Source organism: Nipponia nippon, unplaced genomic scaffold (assembly GCF_047370975.1).
Source record: "Nipponia nippon isolate SJK-2023a ecotype South Korea unplaced genomic scaffold, ASM4737097v1 scaffold_1, whole genome shotgun sequence".
Taxonomy (NCBI): domain Eukaryota; kingdom Metazoa; phylum Chordata; class Aves; order Pelecaniformes; family Threskiornithidae; genus Nipponia; species Nipponia nippon.
Window position 1 is genome coordinate 96,712,549 of NW_028262290.1, and position 25,412 is coordinate 96,737,960.

The window sequence follows — 25,412 nt, forward strand, 5'->3', positions numbered from 1 at the left end:
TGAGAGCTGAGATAAATTGGTAAAACAGAACCGTTGAGAAGTTCAGCTCATAAGACCTACATCTTGATATTAGAAATCAGTTATGAGGTTTCAGTTTGGTCTTTTTTTCCAGTAGTGCTCAGCTTGACCTTTCCTGTAACATTTGTTCTTTTATATACCTGCATTATGTTAAATATTTTCCACCTCTCTGTAAATTGAACTACTGTAATCTTTTAGGCTCTTTGCATATGGAATCTTCTACAGGGTCCTAAATATTTTTTTATTGCCTCTTTTTTTTCTGTTTCTGAATTAGTTGTTTTATTATTGTGTATATTTTCCCTGAAGCAACCCAACATTTTATCTGCAAATACCACCCCTTTCCACAAAGAATTAAAAAAATAAATCGGCAACGTGCCCAGGAATGAACCTTGTGCAGCATGTGGTTATTTTCGGAGGATCATCAAGACCTGGAGGTCAGTTCCTCGGTGCCACACACCAACAGGTCATAAATTGAACGTATGAGTAGTTTAAACAGATACTGGGATTCGACCTATTTATTTCTTCCTGTATTTCAGTGCTTCGATCATGGCTTTTTGCCTTAGCATGCTTCTTGTAACACAGCCTTCCAGGTAAAAACATTTTTCCGTAGTCTGCAATTTAGGCTGCTAATGTACTGGTTGGGTTGCATTGCTCTAGCTGTCCTATGAGGCGGTGACTCCTAAGATGTCATATGATAGACTCTAGTTAAACTGAATTAAGCCAGGAACTTAAACTATTTGCGTGCTCAGAACTATATCCTGGTAAAAATTTAAAAATAGTATCTGTGTTTCCGTATTTCAATCCCAGTTTTACAAGGGTTTTTTAATGAGCGCCATTGGGTTTGTCTCTGCTTTTGTGTTAAATTTGGAGTAACAATTTCCAAATCTTTTGTTTACTGTAGCATGTGAGGTAATGAAATTGCAGCCACCAAAATCTTCAAAATTGTCTACTAGGAGTGTGAATGTGTAAATTTTATCCAGTTGATAATTGGTAATTAAGGTCAGATTCTGTTACTGAATCCTGGGTTGAGTTGTTAATGAATACTTGTTGAGTATTCAATTTGAATAAAACTTAATTTCTAGAAGTTCTTAAAACTGTCACAGTTTAATACAGTTGGAAGTAATTACTCAACAGGATAAAACAAATGAGAACTAAGATATTTAAATACCCAAACCATAAGCTTAACATGAATGGGGGGTGTCGTTGGCTTTTGGGGTGGGGTGGCTTTGGGGTTTTGTTTTGGTTTGATTTTTTTAAAGTATTATATGCTTAAAATTTGTTCTAAATTATGAAGCCAAAAGCCAAATACTTGGCTGCCTATAAGAAACTGGTTAATCCTGCCTCAGGATTAATCTGAGGTTGTTTGGTTTGTAATTATGAATTGTAACTACAGAAAATGAGAAGCTGGACAGAAAGACTGACAAAGATACGAAAGCATCAGGTCATCTGCTGTATGAGTATATATTTTAATTAAATTTAGTCACCAATAAAATATTGTCCAATGTTTGTTTACAAGGGACAAGAAATGGGAAGTCATGTGTTTTAGTATTTTCCTACTTGCTGTGACTTCTCTAATCTTTGAGTAGAGTCCTCAAAGTATGAACTGATCTATCATCTTCTCAGGAAGGAGGAATAAAAAGGAGAAGAAAATAATTTCAATGAATCATTTCTACAGCGTAGACGGTCTTTATTGGCTTTGTAGTTTACTTCATCATTTTCTTCCCCCTCACCTCCCGTACTACCTTTTATCCTGCTTTTGTTCTCCTGTCTCCTTTCCTTCTCCCTCACCCATTTCAATGTGAAGCAAAGTATTTGCCTCTCTTTTTGAGAACCATAAAGAAAGAGAGAGAAATGCTGTCTGAGCTCAGTGCACAATCTGAGGTCTTCCCCAAGTTGGAGGCATCAGAAGCCTTTGACCTACTGTGGTTCACATGGGGAATACCAGACGTGCATTTAGTTGGTGGATGCTCACCTTGTCCTACCACTCACAGCCTTAAATAGTAGCACTGAGTGAATCTGGTGACAGCAGAGGGGAGCAGGAAGGTCTTTTTGATGTGATTCTTGGCATAGGAGGGGTTGGCAAGAGAGGAAACCTGAGAGCGGCTGAGGAGCACCGAGCCCAGCCTTGTTCCTGTTTTTTCTGCGCTGGAAAAATCTGGTCATTCCAGCAGTTTTGCGTGGTGGTTTATAACAATGAACAAGGTGAACTTGGAGAAGATACAAACATTAGGGAGAAGAGTAAGTATTCGGAGAAGAATTAAGTATTAGGGAAGCAGCGCTTGTTCCTTGGCAGGTGATCACTAATGATTTGTCCAGAAAGTCCAAGGAAAGAGCACCTAAACTACAAAGGCAGAAGGTGTCCACGGTGACATCTGCCACCAGCTGCCTTAGAATCATAGAATCGTTAAGGTTGGAAAAGACCCTTAAGACCATCGAGTCCGACTGTTAACCTAGCACTGCCAAGTCCACCACTAAACCATGTCCTTGAGCACCACGTTTACCAGTCTTTTAAATACCTCCAGGGATGGTGACTCAACCGCTTCCCTGGGCAGCCTGTTCCAGTGCCTGACCACCCTTTCGATGAAGAAGTTTTTCCTAATATCCAACCTAAACTTCCCCTGGTGCAGCTTGAGGCCGTTTCCTCTCGTCCTATCACTTGTTACTTGAGAGAAGAGACAGACCCCCACTCGCTACAGCTTGCTTTCAGGTTGTTGTAGAGAGTGATAAGGTCTCTTCTCCAGACTAAACACCCCCAGCTCCCTCAGCCGCTCCTCTTAAGATTTGTGCTCTAGACCCTTCACCAACTTCGTTACCCTTCTCTGGACACGCTCCAGCACCTCCATGTCCTTCTTGTAGTGAGGGGCCCAAAACTGAATGCAGTACTCAAGGTGCGGCCTCACCAGTGCTGAGTACAGGGGCACTGTCACCTCCCTGGTCCTGCTAGCCACACTATTCCTGATACAAGCCAGGATGCCATTGGCCTTCTTGGCCACCTGAGCACACTGCTGGCTCATGTTCAGGCAGCTGTCAACCAATGCCCCCAGGTCCTTTTCTGCCAGGCAGCTCTCCAGCCATTCCTCCCAAGCCTGTAGCGTTGCATGGGGTTGTTGTGACCCAAGGGCAGGACCCGGCACTGAGCCTTGCCTTCCCGCTCCCCAGGCAGGTGCCCGGGTACGTTGCTGTGGGCCTGGCTCAGCTGTGTGCATCGGTGAAAAGTGACGCATCTCTGTCTTCCGTCACAGGATTCCATCAGGAGAAAGTATCAGATTGACAGCTGCGGAATGGTTTTTCCTCTCCCCCCAACACCTTTTCACTTGCCTCATGTAATGCCCCTTCAGTATATATTAGGTTTGGGTGAAGCATTCTTGGTATTGAGTAGGGCTCTCATAAGCTTTAGTGAGAAGTTGGCGAAGCCTTTTCCTTCAACACAACTCCAGGTGCTTAGGTCAGGGGCTCAGTGGTCTACTAGCTGGTGTGAACCTCCTCAGAGAAGAGAAATTAAAGAGCGAGAGAGGTTGTCCAGTTGGCCTCGTTCTCCCCTCCTTCTCTTCTTTGTGCGTGCAAAGTTTCCGATGTTATTTTTCCTCCTATTAACCATGCACAATTTTTGTCTCAGTTACCCTTTCTCTGGCTGGAAATGTGGAAACTTTGAGCAGAATTTTATTTTAGCTGAGCTGTTGAAAAAAAATTGAGAAAATACTTCTGTAAATAGGTAAGACATATTTAAAACTGGAATAACAGATTAGGGTATATAGGGGGAAAATGCCCTTTAAAATCTTAATAGTTTTGGAAATTTGGGGCTGATTCTTAAGTCATTCATTTTAGTGCTACCAAGAAAATGTCCAAACTGGCATGTTAAAAACAAAACCAACAAAACAGTTCCAGGACATTACACTGGGTTTGCATTTTCATTGTTTTAGTCAAGTAGCACACTCTAATAATTGCTTCTCCCACTCACCATATTTTCCAGACGTCATTGTTCCAACAAAACCAACCAAAACCCAAAAATCTTACTGTAAATGAGTTAAGAAAGTTGGATGCAAGTCTTTCTGCTCTGTTGTGGCATGGGGTCGATTTGTGTAAAATCTTTTTATTAAAGGCCAAAAAAAAAAAGAAATTCTATTTGAGGACTTGAAGTCCCTGGATGCTCACTTCGGCACATTGCTATTGAAGCGAGCTCCCTCCAGGCTGAATCGTTCACTTCCAAATGCAGGATGGGATGGTGTGTGCGGCAGCTTGCTGTGGCTTTCTCCCACACATTCTTCACCGCCCCCTCATCTTCAATCAGACGATGCAAAATTGAGCGTGAATTCTAAATAAAAAAGGAAAAAACACCCGGGTGATGTTCAGATTGCAGAGTGCCGTCATTTTGTAGGTGTATAAGCAGCAGCTAGTTAATCATCTTCCTAAGCTTACAAGTAGAGAAAGAAAATTTCACCAGTGAACTTAGAAAAGGGGGGGAAGGGGACTAGGGCTTGGGTTTGGTGTAGATTTTACTTGTTGGTTGGTTTTTTTGGTTGTTTTGGGTTGTTTTTTTTTTTTTTTCTTCCAAAGAAATCATAATAGTTTGCCATTCTGTGGCAGTAGGAACTGTACTTCTTGTGGGATAAGTCAATGTGAATGGATGTATATAATATCTGCTTTATTTTACAAAACACTGTTTAGCATATTAATAATACCCTTAACTATCTGTATACTACCATATTTGTTTCCTATTCCTTATTTACTAAACAAAACCTTCTCAGCTTCTTGTAATAACTGGGTTTTTGTATAAAAATTAATGAACTAAATTTGCAGTGTCAACATTCCAGGATATTTTTTTCAAGAGCTTTTTTGCTGTCTAAGGGTATCTTGGAGACAATCAAAAAAGCAATGCCAGTAAGATACTTAAGCCTACTTTCTTTTATGTCTTGGGGAGAAATTTATTATATTTCTTGGGGGGGGGGGGGGGAGAGCATTTCCATTTTTTTCTTCAGATTTGATGCTGATTACTATCCAGAGCACACAGCAAATATTTTAACAACACCCCCCACGCCCACAAAGAAAGAAGAAACAACACGTTTTGTGTTTCTTTCCTCTACTTTGGAGGAGTCATTAAAGATTTCACTGTTTTATTCCAGTTCTCTGTAAATTCAGCCCCACAAAAGACCTTCTGGGGCTGTATTGCCAACACATTTTTGTTCATCAGTGGTGCTTATAAATCATGCTGGGTTTTTCGTCTCTGCTCCCTTTTACCGGGCTTGTATGATCTAAGCAATTTTGACTTTTTGCAGTGGTCAGGGACAGAGCAGTGCTGTCCTTTACAGGTGAGCTGGGGTGGGTCAGGGTGCCTGCAGGTGGGACCTGGAGCAGGGAGCCAGCAGCAGCAGTGGTGTCCCCTGGGGCCAGCGTCAGCTCCCGGGGCCAGCATCAGCTCCCGGGGCTAGCCAGAGCAGGCACGGAGGAGGAGGGAGACAAGATGCGAGCTGGCTGGGCTGGAGACAGATTTTAACAAGTGCCCTGGGACGAGCACAGCCCTGCTCCGAGCGGAAATCTTCGTTGCATGGGACTTGGGGAAGAGGAGCAGGGGGAGCTTGAAAAGGGCTCATTTGCAGGGTAGCCAGGTAGGTGCTTAAAGCTGAGCACAGCCTTAGCAGGCTGGTGCGTGTCTGTGACCAGAAAATAATCTCTTCATAATAATGTGGACGTTTGTCACTTGGCCTCCTGTGACAGAAGACTTCAAGTCCTCTATTTTTCCTGAAGAAATGGATACCTGTTAGATGGGAGGTTACAAGCTGGCAGGACGCGGCCTGAATCTGACCCCCAGGATGTTTCTCTCCCCTCCATCCCCTCTCCCTGAAAAAAAAGCAATCGTTTTGTACAGCCTTGTCTTACAAGGCTTATCTGCCACTCAGCCCCTGAATGAGCAACCAAAATAGTGGAACAGTTAGGTTTTTACAGTGCCACAGGGTTACGGTGTAAGACCGGTTGCTGTCTGCTACGGGGCACTCCGTGAGGTCAGCTTGCAATTTCTACTTCAATTAATGGTTAGCGACTTAGTAGCTCCTTTCTAATAGTTGTTTAAAAGTAGTAAAATAACAAAGCTGCAGCATTGTTTGTAGTTTCAGCTCATCCCGATTTGCTGGGAATGTATTGGTGAATATATGATCCATTATCATTTCCTTTCAGTACAGAACATCTCCCTTGCGTGCCTGCCAAATGGCCCCCTCCTTCCCAAAGTCATACCTTGGGAAGCGTCTGGCAAATTTGGATGACTCAGGGTAATCAACCCACAACTTCCCTGCTTTGTTTAGGATCCTCCTAACCCTGGGTAGGGTGTGCGCGGTTTCTGGAGAGGTGGTTTATCCTTGCTCCCACCGTCTTTGATGGGAATGGCATGCAGACTGGAGAACATCCAAGTGCTCAGTGGGATACTCTAGACCTAGTTTTTGTCTCGGGTCTTGAGGGAGGATGGGAGCAGGTAGAAGAGAAAAGTAAAATAGATCACTAAGGTGAGGAATTGGCTTAATACATATATTTTCCACCCCCGGTTTGTGTTTGCCCTGAGAAGAGAACATGAACTGCCTAAGGCTGTTTTTTTTTTGTAAGCCTCTTAGAGTGGCTAAGCCCCAGTTCATGGCTGGAGCACGCTCTTAACAAGAAAATATCATATCTTTGTGCCTATGCTTAAGTTTTGTGTTTCAGGTACACCTAGTCCTGTATCAGCTTGTATTGACTAGTTTTTCAAAGGTATTCTTTTTGTCAATCCAGTTTCTGTTGTTTTTCACTTTACAGCTGCATATAGTAACATTTCATTCAACATATAAAAAAGATCAGGGCAAAAATAGAGGATTACTATGGAAAAATAATCTTGCAAAGTCCACAGGGCAAGGTTTAGCATAACAAGTTAATTGTGGATTTTTAGGTTTTGGGGTTTTTAGCACTAAGACCCACGGATGCTCTTATGACTTCATATGTTGGACTGTATTCACACGCTTTGGCTTGTAACATTAAGACCTATTAAGTTCTTGGAAAAACCAGCAAACAAAAAATGAGATACCTTGGCTAAATTAATGAAAAGCTTTAGCTTTGCATTTAGTGTTTAGTTATACTAAAGAAAGATTTTGAATTTGAAGGTGAGTGTGATTTTGAAGCCCTGTTCAAAGTGGATTTACTGACTGGCATACAATGGCAGCTGACCATTGGTTTGGAAGAAGTTCTAAGCTGTGTGTTAGAGTCGATCCAGTTATAAGGACGACACATGAAGATGCTCCAGCGCTGGCCGGAGTGGGCAGGGTGGCTGGAGGTGATGACCCAGAGGCACCTTCTTTGAGCTACCTGGTGAAGGGATGATGGTGTTTGGGGAGGCTGGCTTTTAAAGACAGGTTGGAAATAAGGACAGGGTTTTAAAGAAGAGACTGTTGAGTGAATTCCCCCAGCCCACCCCAGAAGAAAAATCTCTTGTGTGTAAATTTATTGAGAGGCTGATATTTACACATTTTGCAGTCGATACCTGCTCCTTAGCAGACAAACACTGCCTGCCATTTTACAGTTAATAAAAACGTGCCTCTGTTGATTCCCATTCTTTTGAGTGATCTGGGAAAGAGCATGCATAGTGAAGTGGCAGTGTTGCTGATTTGATGGAGTTATCCATGGAGGTGAAGATGAAGATGCAAATGAAAATGCAAAGGATTTCAAAATGACATTAGGTTGCTGTGCAACCATATTATAAAATGACAAATTAAATTCAGTGTGGATAAATGCAAAGTGATGTCCACAGGAAAAATATTCTAGCGTTTTCATTTAAATTGAGTTGCTTGTTAATACTCGGGCATGAGACCTGGGGGTCATATATTTGTGTGGAGAAGTCAACTGTATACTCAACTAGCTGTCAAAAAGCAAATAAAACATTAGGAATGTTTATGGCAGTAGTAGAGAAAAACATATCTGTCACAGTAGCATCTGTGGTGTGCCTTCATCTTGAACAATGGGATCGATTCTGACGTCTTCCTCCTAATTCACTTTCCCTTCTTCACTTCCACCCCCAAAGAGGATAAAATAGTACTGCAACCTGAGGTCATAAGTCTATTGAACAGCTTTTGTATATGGAGTGACTAAGTAGATGAGGCCCTGCAGTATGAAGGAGAGAGATGTGAAAAGCTCACACGGATTCAAAGCACACTTGGAGAAACTAATGTAGGAATAATCTGTGGGACCCGTGAGGTTCAAATACAGCTTCTGGACCTTGCTTCAGAGCTATGTGGTTTTAGAGTTCGGGACTTACCATGTGTCCTCTCCTGCTTTTCCCTCAACTTCTGCTCTTGACTGCTGCTGGAGGCAAGACGTTGGGCTGGACTTTTGGCTTGACTTGTAAGATTTTGCTTTGCTGCTTTGTTTTTTTGTTAGTGTCATTAAAAAAAAAATTTTTTTTTCTTAGCCAGCAGTACTATTTATTGTCCATCTTAATATCAGGTAATTCTAAGAACTTCAGTATCCAAAGTCCTACTGAAGATCTAATAATTTAAACCATTTCTATCAAGATTTTAGAGATCATTTTGAAGGTATATGCTAAGCTGAAGAAAATTAATCTGTGTTTAAACAGGGTTGTTGGTGCCATAGGTTCCTCAGTGATGGATGTGTCTACTTACATGATTTCTGCCTTGTAAACTCAGTAGTGTTTGAGGAACTCCAGAAATAGAAGAAGAAATTACAGAGCAGTTTGACCCCTCAGAGAACTTGCAGAAAGCCTCAGCGCTGTTGTCTCAGGTGATGAAACACCAGCTCTTGATGTTGTTCTACCTGTTGAACCAGTTTTCTGCTTTTCTGTGTTGGGCAAGCCCTCCCTCGGCAGCCTTGCAGTTGAGGACAAGTGCTTTTGGAGTACCAGAAAGATGGATGGAAAGTTTTTCCTCTGTTTGGCTGGGGAGTGGCTGGCTCGATTGTTTGCTGCTTTGGTATAGGATCTGTTTTAGAGAAAATCCAGAAATTAAAGAAATCTTTTGGGCCCCACGTGTTGTTATTTTTACGTAAGTTTCTGGTGAGTGGAAAAGTTGTTTTGTGGGTTTGGTTGGTTGGTTTTTTTTAAATGCTTGCAGGTATTTCACTGGCATTTGTTTAATTTCTGTCTCAGGCTTAAAAAAAAAAAAATGAAAAAGAAAACACCACTTCTTTCCAGTTTGGGGATATCAGATCAAAGGCCAGTAAACCTACCAGGGGGAGGGAGCCTGTCTCAGTGCAGAAGGTATGAAGGTGCCCATAGCAGCAGCTTGGAGAAGACTGTGAACTAGAGGGACTCCTGGCTTTAATATTTAGTTCTAACTTTTAACCCCAATACTGGATTAGGTATAGAACAGAAACCAGAAAGCTGAAATTAAATCTGGAACAGTAAATGCCCTAGAGGCTGTTAAATAATTATTAAGCAGATTTTAGTGATAGCAATCACCCTGTCCTAGGTACACACAGCTAGGACTTGGCAGTGGGGCAGAACAGTGCTATAGCATCAGCATAGCCATGGTGTAATTATTGGGCGAGATGGCTTATGAGGAGCTATGCAAATGGAACTGCAGTCAGTACCTGTGTTTGTGCTTTGGTTGGGGAGGGAGACAATGTGTAAATGACTTGTCTCTGGTGGCACAGCTGGTGGCTCTCAGAAGTACGCATGGGGTCCAGGATGGCCTCGCTTTCTGGGGCAGGTGGAAAAGGGACCAGCTGTGGAAAGTGCCACCCTTGCACGGTGGCTTACACAGGGTGAAAACATGGCAAGCAGGGGATATTTCTGAAGATACTCACCTGCACTTCTGAATTTTTGTGCTTGGCAGCTACTTCGCCTGTCCCCACAGGTGCCTCGCTGTTTGCTCTGTCCTTCTGTAAGGCGACAACCATCCAAAAATTCTCTTCCCCCCCATCACCTCCTGCGCTCAGTTTTTAATGAGTTTAAAAGCCTCATAATAAAAATTGAAATCACGCAAACAAAAAAAAAGTTGAAAGCTCCCCAATCGTACATTGATGACACAGGGACCGAGTTTGGGTTCATATGCAAAGTGCTTATGTAATTTATGCGCATACACTGTGTCAGCCTCATCAAGAGCCCTTGCCATGCTTAAGTAATACATGTGATGGCAAGGATAAACCTATTATGTATTTAATTTATATACAGCCTCTCCATTGACTGTTTTATTGTATATACAGTATAGCTGTTCAGTGCTGATACTAATTTGATCTGCAGGTTACCGATTGTATTTTCAAATATGCAAGCCTCTTTTTTTTCTTAAAATGAAGAAGAATAGTAGGAGGATTTTTATCTTCTATTTTCAACGGGGTTATGTAAAGTATCTGTCATGGGTTTTTCATTTTTAAATGCAAATAATTATATATGGCAGGGAGTATGATGAGCATTCAAAGTTGACGTTCAAATGAAAACGCGTAAAATTTTCCTGAAAAACTGATCAAACAGGTCATTAGTCAAGGTTATAATGACTAGTAGAACATTTTAAGATGTTCTAAATCTCATTTAAGATGTGTTAAAAAGTAGTTGATAGTTTTTAAAATAAAAACTGCTCCTGCATCATTCTACTAGTTGCTAAGAATTTTGAATTAACATTTCATAATTTTTAAGAGGTCTTTTTTCCACCACCACCCCCCCTTACAGCTGTACAAGCAATCTTCAAGCCTGGTAGTATCTGACAAACTGAGATTTAATCTGTTTTACCTTGCGTTTATGTAGGCTGGGGACATCCATGCTATCAGGCTCAGTGTTTGGCAACCCACTAAGCCGTGCTGCTGTGATTCTCTAAGCCCCAGACTGAAAGGAGAAACAACAAAACAAACCGTATGCCAAAAGGTGTCAAGTTCCCACACTGGAAAATTGAAGAGAAAGCATAGAGACTGTTCTTGCCTCATCTGATCTCTTCCTTTTAATCTTGAGCGTTCCTCATTAAATTAGGAAAGGGAAATATATGGGGATAGAAGAGTGGTTTCTAATTAAAAGTAGATTTAAACTGGAGTGAGAAGAGTGCCTCGTCCTATGGGTTTCATGAACTGCCTTTTCCTGCTGTTTGCCAACTCCGTATGTGTTCGTTTTGCATCAGGAAGGCAGCAGTGGGAGCTCCGGGCCATCAGAGGCATCCTCAGGTGCCCAGGTCTTCCATCCCCTGCCCCTCCTGGCTGCTGGGTCCCCTCCTTCTGCAGCGAGGGCCGGTGCTGCTGTCGCTCCTTCCCGCTCCAAGCCTGGGGTCCATCAGGACCCGCTCCCCCAGCTCTGCCGCATGAGTTTTGGGTTTGGAGCCTCTCCCGCTGCGCGGGGAAGCCTGCGTGCAGGGGCCTGCCGAGCCTCCGCTCTTCCCGAGGACGGGCAAGAGGCAGCCTTCCGCCGACTGCGCCACCACCTGCGCCGTGCTCTCAATTAACCTAATGGGCTCCTTGTACAGACAAGACTCTTGCCCCCCCCCCCCCATCTTTTTTTAATTAGGTGGATAAGGGAAGTCTTGGGATTCATCTCAGTTAACCGAAAAGCGCTAGAACTACAGCGTTCTTGGTTTAGCAGGTTGTAAAGAGCCTTTCCTTCTAGTGAAAGGGAAAAATCAAGCGTCATAGCCTCCTCGCAGTAGGGCACGGGCGCTTCTGCATCCTCCCCAGCCCCTGGCAGGTACCCTCTGCTACAAGCAGGGTGCCTTGGGATTAAATGCTGCCCCTGGTGCTGAGGGAGCCCACCACCTGGAGAAGTGCTCCAAGCTTGCATCAGCTCTGCATGGTGCATCAGCTTCGCGCGGCTGCCCTTCCCGCCCCGCCGCTGCCTGCGCCGTCTGGGCACGGGTGCTTGAAGCCTGAGGCTTCCCTCTGGGGGAGGTGTGAAATGGTTCCAGTGGGATGTGGGGGCGGGCTCGGATCCCTCCATGTAAAATCTGAGCTCTTCTTCATATGCTGTGCTGGTCTGCACCACCCCTCTAGTGCTCAGGGCATTTCTAAATTCTTCTGTATGTGTTTATTTATTTATACATGGTGGTCTTCTGATGCTTTCAGAAACACGTCTCATCCAGTGAAATGCAAAGCACTTTGTTTCTGGTGCGTCAGACTGGTGGGTTTCAATAGTCAGAAGATGGGAGATTTCCACACAAGGTCTCAGCCTCATTTCACTTGCTCTCTGAATTTAAGTAGCAATGGGAAATGCAGTGTTTTGAACTTTCAGTAATGGTTTTCTCAGGCTGTGCCTCCCCTCCAAAAAAAACCAAACCCACCTATGATGCTGTTTTCGGTAATACTTCCCAATGCATATAGTGTGATTGCGTTAGTGCATTTCAGCTGAAGAATATTTTGTCACTGCAGTTCTCTTCTCTGCTAATGATCTAGATGATCAATGCAAGAAAATGTAATTAAAGCGATATCTTTCTTTGTGTCCATTGAAAAACATGTAAAGTAATTTTTAAAATTACTTTTCAGATGTCTTCTGAAGGAGTAAGGTAAGAGAGTGAGTTCTTTGAGAAAGCAACAAGAAGAACTGTTGCTATCTGAAGCTGTTTTGCTGGAGGTGTTTTTAGGATGACTCAGGCATAAGGCGTGAAAGGAGTTCTTGCCTTTAACTGAAGGGAAAAAAAATGCTGATATTTTCCTTCCAGCTGTTTTGGTTAAATATTTGAATATAAAACCCTAGCCTTTCAGGCAGGATACAAACTTGTATTTTTTAAAGTTTTGATGAAGTGGCCTGTTCTTAGCATCCAATATGGTGTACAGCTGCTAATTTTCCACTTATCCATAAATAGAGTATGTGAGATTACAAAAAATAAAAACAAAGCCCTTTTATTGTTTTAGAGCAGAAGTTTTGTGTCTTCATCAAGAAGCCAAAAAAAAGCCTTCTTACAGTGATACAGACACATGCAAGTAGTTACAATGAAAAATATTCATGTTTGGGCATTTTGCTTAAGTTTAATGAACATTTCCCACCCACCACCCCCATGTCAGCTTTCCTGGTGGCTTAAAAGTGGTCCTCCTCAGTGACTGCCGCTCCGTTCCTTCGGGCGTTCTCGCTGCGCGGGGCGACTGGTTCAGCAAGACAAAGTCATCTCATTGCACTGGCATGGAGACTCTCTTTCATGAGCAAAAAAAGAGACGCGTTTTCTTATGTGCTTTTAAAAAAAAACTAAAACAAACCCCATAAACAAACCCACAAATGGAAGATTTCTTTTGCTCTAGCTTTAATTGCTGTCAGAAGTTACTGGTTTCATATTTTGCAAATCTCACGCTTTTCAGTATTTCTGCTTTCCTTGCTGAAATTCCTAAGCCTTTATTTTTCTTCCTTAACTGACCATATCAATAAGGCCTTTAAAGGTTTTCTTGAAAATTCCTAATGCATTTCTAATACAGCTAAACATGTTCAGGTTTGTATACGTTGATATGCTGATGTCTTTTAAAAAAAAGAGCAAAGGTCTTTATAAACTACATTTTATTTGTGGTGTAATTAAAATCTGTGAGGTTATATCTCTCAGTGAAGGTCAAAAATAGAGAATGTAAAGCTGGTGAAAAATCTGGTTTATTTTTTCATTTAAAGACCCACCACAGCACCACCGTATCTAATTCAGACTGTTGGTATCCATGTAATGATCTATCACAGTAGGAGTCATGTAAAACAAGAAGCATATTTTAATGCATGCCAATCTCCTTCCTCGTGTTCCTAAAAAGCACGGTTACATTATATATTTAAAACCCCAAGGAATTTGATGGTATTTCCATGCAGCAGATACCTGCTGGGAGAGCTGTATTGGACAAGAATGTGAAAAGGTTTAATACTGGAGTAAGAAAAGCTGTTGCACCCATGTTGTTTCATTTTATTTTACACACACGCACGTATATACATGTATATATGTGTGTGCATATATACTTATAACTATATATATACACACACACACATATTATATATATATATATATAACTATTACATGATGTTACCTGTGCTTTGCTTTTTTGTGGTATGCAACTGCCTGGGATAGCCAAGAGCTGGCTCCGTGGCTTATGACGTTTCTATCATATGGAGTCTCCTCTCCATACAGCGGCACATATGAAGATTTCATCTTGTATTGTTGCTCTGCTTTTCCCCCTCTAGTAAGCACTTAGTGAGAAGTGTCCCGTCCTACATCAGAGTGTGTCTGTCACTGTCATCATTTGCTTCTAGACGTGTGTTGCTCCAGAAGGCTGTCTGCTGAAGGTTGGGGACCTTAGGGTAGGTCTTACTATAAACCAGTCGTCAAGATATGTACTATTCTGTCATTTTATGGGAAATAGGAGAGCGTGCCATGCTCACCATGTATTAGAAATTTCCATTCGTTAAATTACTTTCTCTTATCCTAGTAGAAGTAAATAATATTCAGGTGATAAAGAAGTGTTTCCTTTGTAAAATGTTCAGATTAGATACTATCTTCAGTATCATAGGTTTAAATCTGAAATAATACTAAATCAAGAGAGTATTGGATCGGATATTATTTGCAGTTAATAGTGGACTTTGCAGTTTTCAGTTCCTCCTGCGTTTTGCAGATGATTTTTGTGTAATGTATTTTCGCTTATAGAGAGTTTCCAAAGGTGTGTACCATTAGAGAATCTATAATATAATTATTAAAGAATATGGTACATTGTCTGAAATCATTTGCATCAAAATGTTTCACGTACGGCTAATTTAACGAGACAAAGGAGAAAGAAATGACTGGATAATACAAAAATGATGTTCTTCTAGCAAGTTATTGTTGGCGTACGTGGGTGCTGTCAGAAGAACGAGGGAGGCTGCGTTTCGGTGTCACGGGGGTGAGCGGTTCACAGCCTGCTCTTCCCCCCTGCTCCGCGGCGGTGCGGGATAACCCAGTTCTCCCTTCCAGCCTGAAACACAGCGGTTTGTAAAGCAGTCGCCCATATAGGATCTGTAGTTGTAAAATGCGGCAGGCCGGGAAGCAGCTGCCACAAATTTCTTTCAATGGCGTTAAACCAGCCTTGGTGCAATAAGAAGAGCAGGTAGCTGTGTGAAACGGGTTGTTACACGGATGTAGTCCTCAATGAAATGTTTAGCAGGCAGACCCACGTTAATACCCATGGCTCGTTTACAGTCAAAATCAGCGTCTCAGTTTCCAGAATCGACACCGAATTTTTTTCAGTGTTCACGATGCTCGAAAGTATTCTGCACAGAGATACCTCCATAGGTAGGAAAACATATATGCAACAAATATAATTCATTGGGGAAGCATTTCAGGAGATGCAGGAAGCGCAGGAGACTTTCTGGCTGTGCACCAAGCAATTGTTTACCTAGTTATTATTTCTGTTATCTGTGTTTCTTTGTTTGGGATTACAGTCTGACAAAGAAGGGGTTGGGAATTTCTGACAGGAGCTCTTTTTTTTTTTTTATCTTTTTTAAATAAGAGAGAGAATTCAGCTAAGGAGATCAAAGCGTTTAATCTTTCTGGCAATCTAATGTAGCATGTTTCCAAAATACTTAAGTAATTTTTCTCTGTAAAATAGGATGGTTGTGAATTTAAATGCATACATTTATTGTAGCGTTTATGGGAAATATGCAGATAATTCTTTTAATAATGAAACTGCCGTTGTCTGTGTACTTAAGTATAAATTTTGGTGACAAATCTTTTACATCCTCTCAAGCGATAAACACCGTTTCTTGTGCATTAGATATATCTTTAAACAGAGGGGAAATGAGTTTGATAGCCAATCTATGGTTTCGATTGCTTGTTGCTTTTTAGTAAATCTTACAGCTCCATTTACAAGGTTAATTTGTTGATGTTTATTTTTTTTCCTGTGTGTTCATGTATTTCATCAGCTGTCATGCAACTTTGTAAGTTGCTTATTCCATCACCTTTCTGTAAAACAATAATCTGTAGGAAAACAGTATAAGATTGATAGATACATTTTTCTCTATAGCACTAGTGGCACGTGTATATAAAAGATGCTTTGTTTACGTTTCCTCTTATTTTCGTTACAAATCGTTATTTACAGCCCTTTCTATACAAAAGTATATAGATACATACAGTATTTCAGCAGGAAAATGTTAAATATCAAGTCTTCATTGTTTAAAGTAAGCCTGCGTAACCAGGTTGGTAAAGAGCTAGCGAAGGGGTATTCTCCTCGAGTTGCTTGTGTTTGTCTTCAGCAGCCAGTAAGTCAGTACAAAAGAGACTTTGTATAAAACTTCGCTTTAAATATGTATGTATGTCTCACCTCAGAGGAAGAAGGAAGAGGTTTGGCTTTTAAAGTCGTGGTGGTAGTCTTTCTCATTAGCAACTTCAGCTCTGGGAGTCTGCCAGGTTAACATCCTTGTGAGATGTTTTGGTGCATTCTCTGGGCCAACGTACAGGAGAGAAATGGTTGAGCTTTAGTGAGGAAAGGAACCTGGTACTGGTTTTGAAAGGCAGAAATGCGGAATTGGAGCGAGCTGAATAAAACTCAGTCTTAAAAACTGTGAGAAGGGTTTGTTTCAGTCATCATTTTTTTGGTTCTACTGAGAAAATAATTAGAAGACAATTTCAGTCTTCAACTGTGGACAAATGGTTCCAACGTACTTGCGTGGTTCAGCTCATAAGTATTAGAGAAGTCATTTAAACCCACTGATTTAGAAGTCTGTTGAAGAAAGGACCATTTTCTACAAACCTTGTGTTGTATAGGAATGGTGAATAAAAGTCAGACTGAGTAACAGCCTCCATGCTTGTGAAGAAAGAGGTGAGGACTTTGCAGAGCTGTCCTTTTCCTTCTACATATGGCAGCCAAGAAATCTGGTATTTCCCCAGTTGTACCAGTACAGTTGGAGAGGTTTAGGGTGAAACCAGTTATGTTCTATTCTTTCAATTTAATTTTATAAAAATTACCCCACCCCCCAAGAAAAAAAAAAAGAAAAAAAAGAGGGAAAAAAAGAGGGGAAAAAAAAAGAAAAAAAGAAAAGCTTGCACAGGTATTTTGGAAAATTATCAGTTATATCTGAAAGCCATGTTCCAAGCTCAGATCTTGGTTGGTCAGGCCATAGTTCAATATGGAGCTCAGCTTCTTCCAGTGACACTGCTTCTTATCAACACAACCTCTTATCCTGAAGCCACTCGGAGGACTGTTTGCTACCAAAACCAAATTGGTCTCAAGTTTTTATTCATTCCAGTTGCCCCTTTTCTTGTTTCTTGCTCTGCACGTGCAAACGCACCCATGTGCAGAACAAGGTCCCCCGTTCCCGCGGGATCTTCTGTGCAACAGCAGCAGAAACGCAATTCCCTTCCCGACACCGATGTGTTTGGGGGCAGCAGGCGATCTGCTACGAACAGGGTGAGAGTGAAGACTTGAGGCCTCTTTTTGCTCCTGCTGCGTGTGCACCAATTTCATGTAGTTTCACAAAGGAATAAGCACGGGGCTACTGCTCACCCCCCGCTATTCCCATGTGATAATACTGGATCCATTGCCTCACGTAGCAAATCCCGTTTGCTCTTTGTATCACTGTGTTTAATGCCGCATTGTCTTGTTCTAAGAGCATTTTTCAAAAACGTATTAAAATGCTCTGTAATGCACCATAATACCTATTCCAAAGAGTCCCGTGACTGCATAAATTACTATAGATGGTACGAAACTACAGCGGGATTAGCTGTTGACTGCAGATCCAATGCCAATGCTTTTCTTTTCTGCAGTTCCGTGTAATTTAACATGTCAATAGCCTTGCTGGTAAAACATGATAAAATTTTATATGGCCGTATTACTCATAATGTACTGCATATTTATGTGTGAATGGTATCACTCCTAAATATAAACGGATAGCTCAAGACAGATTTCAGTAAATGACTTTCTAAAACTTTGCTTTTTTTATGTATGTATTTTAATAATGACTTCTCTTTCTTGCAGACAAAATTGAAGAAGCACAAAAACAACTTAATGGAACAGAAGACCAACAGAGAGGTAATAAACAAACCCCAAAAATGAAACAGAAAAAAAACGCATTGCCATTCTAGAGGCTGATCCAAAGCCGTCCCACATCAGTGAAAAGACTCCACGGGGCTGGGCACTGGACGAGGCCGCGGGCATGTCTGTCTGCAGATCAGGGGCTCTGATCTGTAACACCCCAATTTTGCTGAGACACAAATGCTTTGTTTTAACCACTTGAGTAGCTGCATTGACCTTGATGAGGCTGCTGAAGCTGTAGCATTAGGGATGCGCACAAGTTACTGACTACAGCCTGTGCTAACTGTTTGGTTCATTATATGATTTACCTAATCATTAATAACCATATTTGGTTTATGACAAGCAATATGGGACGATTTCTAACAGATGCTGAAGGGGGATTGATCATCACAGGTTATTTTAAGAAACAGATGACCTGTGACAGATTCAGTCTGTGTGTTAGAGCTTAGAAAGCTGGTGGAAAGTCATTGCATTTCAAGGCTGGCTGACTGCGGTTGGTACCTGTTTGGTTGTGTGATAAAGCTCATCTGCACACCACAGAGGAGCCCGGGGGCACTGGTGAGGGGAGCCCAAACGGTACCTCGCCATGAAAGGTCCGTGTCCACAAGCCCAGAGAAGCACAGGGGCAGGTGGAAACCCAAATTAAGGACCCAGAGGAAGGGAGACCTTGTGCAGTCCCCTCCCAGGGCTGTCCCAGCAGAGCCTCAGCGTGCAGGCGTGAAACCCATCACCATGAGCCATCGGGAGCAGCCCTCTGGGTTGGTTTTTGGACTAAGGGCATTGCTAGCTGAGGATGTGGGACATGTCGGGGGATGCAGGGGAAGAGCTTTTAGGGATTGCACAGGACTTATTATGGGGTGCCTAGGGGAGGAACCAAAGGTGGGAAAAGGGAGGGATTTAGGTGATATGGGGAGGAACAAATGTGGGAAGTAAAGGGACAACAAAATGTTTGCATGTTAGCAGAGGCTGGCTTGGATGCTTGTCTGGCGATGTACTGCTCCTGACCAGCACAGTCTCCCCTGTCTCCTCGTTAAACTCCACCTTCAACTGTTTACCAGTGAGGGGCTCTTTGCTCCCCGTGTGTATGGGGGTCTATGGTGCAGCAACTGGAATGAGTGCAGGTCTGTGGGTGAGCACGTGATGGTTAGCAAGGATCAAGCCGGATGAGACAGCGAGTAGGTGAAGTGGGCTGGGGTGCAGGATGGGTTTGGAGGTCTCTAAAGGTCAGCTGTGGGGGTGAGAGTAGCTGCGTGTCTGTAGGGGTGAGAGCACAGGGGGCGGCTGTTGGGAACAGCGGAGTCCTGGACACCTTGCGGGGGGGGGGGGGGGGGCGGTTCATGGGGTGTCTGCCTGCCTGCAGCCTCGAGGGCTCATATGTCCAGGTGGCAGCAGCTGGGGAGACTGGGATCCAGGAGTGGCTACTGGGCAGACTGTCTGAGGCCAGCTGCTGGAGGGATCCACCTTGGACATATGGATATATTCCCATTAATGGATTTCCATCCTGCTCAGCCAGAGCGGGGAGTAGGATGAGGCCGTTAGTGTTGGTATGAGCGCTCTGAGGCCTGTCTGGGATCTGTATGTCCAGCCATATATATGTATATATATATGTATCTATGTGGTGTATATATGTGCTCTGTGTGCATGTGCCTGTTGGAAAAACATGTTCAGCCTTGCTACTGGTTGGACCTGGGGGCATGGAGCGACAGCAGCCTCGCCTCTCTCGGGCTGCTGGATTTGGCTTGAAATATTTTCCCCTGACAGTACCACGTGTCAGTGCTTTGTCTTGTTCTGGGTAGGCATTCACCTCTTGTGGTAGTGAGCTGTCCTTCTGGCCTGTGACACATCTGTGAACACCCTTGTAAATTGTCGACGCTCTGTCCTGGAATCAAGGTTTATTATCTTTTGAAACAATGAACTTCAAAACTTTTTGAAGATTAGAAAGCGTAAGAAATACCTGAGCAGATCTCAGCAGGGTCCATCTGGCCCAGCATTCTGCCTTCAATGGAGGCAATAGGACATATTATTTAAGGACAGCACATAAGCCTGGCCACATTCTGCAGTCCGTTCCCCTCATCCTGTCCACAGACATTGGATTAGGGATGTCTGCCTCATCCCTTTAGTATCTAGACATTTTTGGACCTGTTATCCATGAATCCTTTTGATTAAAAGCTGTCTGCATCCAGCATAGTCTGGCAGCAAACTGCAGAAGTTCACTACTAATCACATAAAAAAGTACATTATTTTTCCTTTTTTCTCGATTTCCGACTAGTTTCAACAGGTGTCCCCTGCTTCAAGCATTGTGTGATTTATTAAATAGCAGTTCTGCATTCACCTTAGCCACTTCCTTCATGATTTTATGAACCTCGTCCATGTCCTGCTCAGCTTTCTTTTCTCCAAACTCTGATTTAGTTTTTCAAGAGAAGGTTTGATACAAACTGTCTCGCATGGGCACCAGGACTGTGATGTTGCTCTACGTATTTGTAAAAGGTGGAAAAGAAAAAAAACAAGTGGCTAGGTGGTGATAGCAGTCCTTCAAACATTTACAAAGACTTTTCAACAAACTAGACCTTCTACTGAATAGTTTGGATGTATTTTTGTGTAATGGATTGTAGATAAGTGTCATCCAAACATAAAAAACTTGGTGTGTAAAGTGTTGCTGTATGCTCGTTGCTGTTGATCTTGCAGAAGTAATATTGGTCTGGGTTATTTTTTGTGATGGGCACGTTCAAACTAAAGATGAGCTAACCTCTGCTTTCAGGCGTTTGTTCTCACATGTGGCCCAGTATCACCTTTGCACAAAGGAAGACAACTTCTCTAGTGTAAGCTTAACAATGTAGTCTGAAAAGGATGGGGTTGCAAAGGTTTATGTTGATGGTGGCACTCGGGTTGCAGCATCTCAGGAGTCAAAGAGATTGTTGCTTAATTTTTGACTCCTAATCTAAATTCATATGGCTGGCAATTGAAAAATAGTTCTTTACGTAGAAGACGGATAAAGAAATAACTGAGATAATAAGGCTACTCTTTTCAAAGTAAAAATGTCCTCTACCTTTTTTTTTTTGTTTTTCTTAAATGTCTGAATAGATAGATTTCTTGGTACTATGAAGTAAATGAAATTATTTATTTGAAGCTTTAGAATCTGAAGGCCACTGAAAAAAGAAAATACATGTTTTGAGCTAAACAATTAAACAAAAATGTGCACATACTCACATAAGTTATTTTAAATGACAGTCCAGTGTCTACAGATTCACGTGAAGTATGGTTATATATTTTTCTTCTTTGTTCATTTATTTTGTCTTTCAGTTCATCTAGATTGCTTTAGATTTGTTTATCTCCTATCTGAAATGAATAAGGACCGTAATTTTGTGGAGTTTTCGTAAGTTAACTACTGCTCCATCAGTAGTGGAGCTGTCAGTAGCACAGCATATTTGCAGGGAGGAATTTTTCCTAAGTTTAATCATGCTGGGTTTCTGCTGACTAGCGTTGTGCACTGATCAGTCATAACTTTATACGTGTGTGAGATTTAAGTTAAATTTAATTGACTACAAAAAGATATGTATTTAACACCTCATTTTGCCATTAGCTGTAGTAATCCAATTAAGTGCAAATTGGAATAGGTCTCTATTAAGCACAGAGGAGACAGTAAATGAGCAGATGTAGTTTTCAAGTTTGCGGACTTTAGTATAGAGCTGCAACTGGAACACCTACTTTTTTATTTTTTGGAGTGATATTCCACAAATACATTCAGATTATGGATATTCACATGGCCTGCTGCTTGAGACCAGTAACATATTCGTTAGGGGCCGTGCTCACCTTCCCACTCTGTGAGTATCTAAAGTGGATAATTCTTGTGTCATTTAGTTTTCTTTCAACTGCCCGATTGCTGCTATGAATTAGCTGTGCTTCTCTTTAGCTTTGATGATATCTCCCAAGGCTGATTTACACCTTGGGTGTACCCCTGCTTTGGGGTTGAATTTCATCTTCTGACACGTACAGGGTTTCATTAATGTGACAGAGAAGGTCTTGCTCCCAGTGAGTGCTCACATGGTGTTCTTTAAAACCTGGAAGGGATGGTGAGCTTGAACTACAGAAAATTTCTCCTTGAGAAGGCAGTGAAAGCTTTCTCTGATATGGGACCCAGTGGGTATCATGGGCTGGAAGGCAGTCAGCTGAATCTGACGGCTTTGTCTTTGATCTACCGCTGGCCATCCTCTTAAGAAAGCCATCCCAAGAAAGTCTCTCTGTCTTCTCCCTTCCAGACTGGTAAAGTCAAGTCCTCTCAGATCCTTGTGATTACCACAGAGGCTTCTGATTTGGTCATCCCCAGAACCAGTTCAGCCACTGAAGGCCAATATGAAGCGCTGTAAGCATTTGTTTTCTTCTTTATCTGTTGCAGCAGTTCTCTGCCTGTCACAGCAGTCTGGGTCCTAGGTACTTCAGCTCCACAAACACTGTCATTGCATTCTTTAGGACTAGTGGAACTAACTTGGTTACCTCCTTACTTGGCACAGGCAATGCTAAGACTGCCGCCTAAATCTCTATCTCAGCTTCTGAAACTGTTCAGGGAACTAAAGTTGGTGACAAACTCCAGCAACACTGAGATTTGCCACAAAGTGGATGGCAGATCCCCAAAAGAACCATCTCATGAACTGATTTATACCCTGCATTGCCCACCAATCCTGGGGCCTCTCTGGCTGTTATGAGTACTATCCTGGACTCAACTACATCATTTCAGATAACCGCTTCTTGCCATGTCATAGCCAAAAGGATCAATGATAAGTGGCTAGATCAGATGGAAGATGGATTTCCTCCTTCTGCTTCTCAGTCATGGCAATTAGAAAACTCATGGGTTGAGATAAAGACAGTTTAACAGGTAAAGCAAAAGCCGCGCACACAAGCAAACCAAAACAAGGAATTCATTCACTACTTCCCACTGGCAGGCAGGCTTTCAGCCATCTCCAGGAAAGCAGGGCTCCATCATGTGTAACGGTGACTTGGGAAGACAAACGCCGTCACTCTGAACATCCCCCCCTTCCTCCTTCTTCCCCCAGCTGTATATGCTGAGCATGACGTCATACAGTATGGAATATCCCTTTGGTCAGCTGGGGTCAGCTGTCCCGGCTTGTGTCCTGTCCCAGCTTCTTGTGCACCCCCAGCCTACTCGCTGGTGGAGTGGGGTGAGAAGCAGAAAAGGCCTTGACTCTGTGTAAGCACTGCGCAGCAGTAACTAAAACACCCCTGTGTTATCAACACTGTTGCCAGCACAAACCCAAAACATAGCCCCATACTAGCTGCTATGAAGAAAATTCACTCTATCCCAGCCAAAACCAGCACATGCAGGAGATGGGGAGATGGGTAGACTGTCTGTACCTATTTCTTCAGTAGGTAAAATTTTAAACAGTTTACCGATTGTCACTGCAACCTGTATGCAATATAACAAATCCATCCTGAACTCAGACTTCCAGTCCTCCTAATGGCACACAGGCATACGCCAGTCTCCTCTCCTGATCTCTTCCCAGGACTGGCAGGTATCTCTTTGTCTAGCTTCAAGGAGAAGCGTGTTTTCAACCTATCTATCTTATTAGGGGTCAGAGGCTTTGTATTATCCTGCTGCCTCAACAACTGCAGCTGACTTTACTCAGACAAAGCATGGGAAGATTTACCTGTTGTACAGCACCTTTCCTGCAAGGTCGACGCTCCATAGCACGGACCAGGATCCATGTTCTGGTGGCTCTCTTTGTTATAGCACTCCTGGTCTCACACCCAGAAAAGACGATGTCTTAGATAGCAGAAAGGAATAAGCTGGCAGTTAAGTTTCAGATCAATGTGTTATGTTGGTCCCCTCCAGTTTATCAATTCTGATAGAGTGAGTACTCATTTTGGAGTGCCCACTTGAGCTGAAGGGATCAGGTCTGTCCTTAAACTATGTTGAAGTCTATGTAGCACCTGTTTGAGTCTGTCATTTGCCTATCAACCAAATCACTATACTTTCTCACTCCATCATTTTCACATTCCTTAAAGAGTATTTTCAGTTTCTTGCCTGCTGCTGGAGATGCTGCACGTGGAATTGGAAGACTATGCTATGTGTTCTCCTGCATCTGCCATTTCAGATCCTCAACATAGCTGTTAACTTCTTGGTCTGTGAAGGTGGATTTCTAGGTTGCTCTCACCTCTTGATGATAGAGCTCCCTTCCAGATGTACCACAAGTTTCTCCCTGAGACAGCATCAGAATTTCACCTAGATCAGTTCTCTTTCCAGCATCTCATGCTTCGATATTAGTAGTGCCCTCTTCATTTGCATTCTTAGATACAGAAGCATTGTTGGCAGGTCTAAGAGTTTTGTCTGACTTGATCAGTGGTTGTTTAAATGGCAGCAGGCTCTGTCAGTATTTGCTGAGAAACCACCAAGACAGAACCATTCAAAGCCCTGGTTTAAACTCCAGCAAGGTCCAAGCGACTTCTGGGGTGCTGTTGAAAAATACCTTTATTTCCAGCCTCTGTCATGGGCCTATTAAAGCTTCTGTCTGCACTTTCAGTGGGTGCTAATGTGTCTCCGAAGCCTTAAGGTTGACATGGCATTTGGTGGAGTGGCTCTATAGTCACTGTTTGCATGCAGGACTGAGATTCTCCATTCATAGAATCATTAAGGTTCAAAAAGACCCTTAAGACCATCGAGTCCAACCGTTAACCTAGCACTGCCAAGTCCACCACTAAACCATGTCCTTGAGCACCACGTTTACCAGTCTTTTAAATACCTCCAGGGATGGTGACTCAACCGCTTCCCTGGGCAGCCTGTTCCAGTGCCTGACCACCCTTTCGATGAAGAAGTTTTTCCTAATATCCAACCTGAACTTCCCCTGGTGCAGCTTGAGGCCGTTTCCTCTCGTCCTATCACTTGTTACTTGAGAGAAGAGACAGACCCTCACCTCGCTACAGCCTGCTTTCAGGTTGTTGTAGAGAGCAATAAGGTCTCCCCTCAGCCTCCTCTTCTCCAGACTAAACAACCCCACTTCCCTCAGCCGCTCCTCTTAAGATTTGTGCTCCAGACCCTTCACCAACTTCGTTGCCCTTCTCTGGACACGCTCCAGCACCTCGATGTCCTTCGTGTAGTGAGGGGCCCAAAACTGAATGCAGTACTCGAGGTGTGGCCTCACCAGTGCCAAGTACAGGGGCACTGTCACCTCCCTGGTCCTGCTGGCCACATTGTTTCTGGTACAAGCCAGGGTGCCATTGACCTTCTTGGCCACCTGAGCACACTGCTGGCTCATATTCAGGTGGCTGTCAACCAACGCCCCCAGGTCCTTTTCTGCTGGGCAGCTCTCCAGCCACTCCTCCCCCAGCCTGTAGCGTTGCATGGGGTTGTTGTGACCCAAGGGCAGGACCCGGCACTGAGCCTTGTTGAACCTCATACAGTTGGCCCCGGCCCATCGACCCAGCCTGTCCAGGTCCCTCTGCAGGGCCTTCCTACCCTCCAGCAGATCGACACTTCCACCCAACTTGGTGTCGTG

At 43.0% G+C, this 25,412-nt stretch overlaps 1 protein-coding gene across 10 annotated transcripts in view; it reads left to right on the forward strand.

The window, feature by feature from the left end:
• Positions 1-25,412, forward strand: part of HIVEP1 (HIVEP zinc finger 1) — a 137,475-nt gene that overhangs the window by 55,110 nt on the left and 56,953 nt on the right. For all 10 annotated transcript variants that reach the window (XM_087763389.1, XM_087763408.1, XM_087763416.1 and 7 more), the window contains one exon: positions 17,851-17,904. In XM_087763389.1, the coding sequence (XP_087619515.1) occupies positions 17,851-17,904 (54 nt within the window). The remainder of the gene's footprint in view (positions 1-17,850; positions 17,905-25,412) is intronic.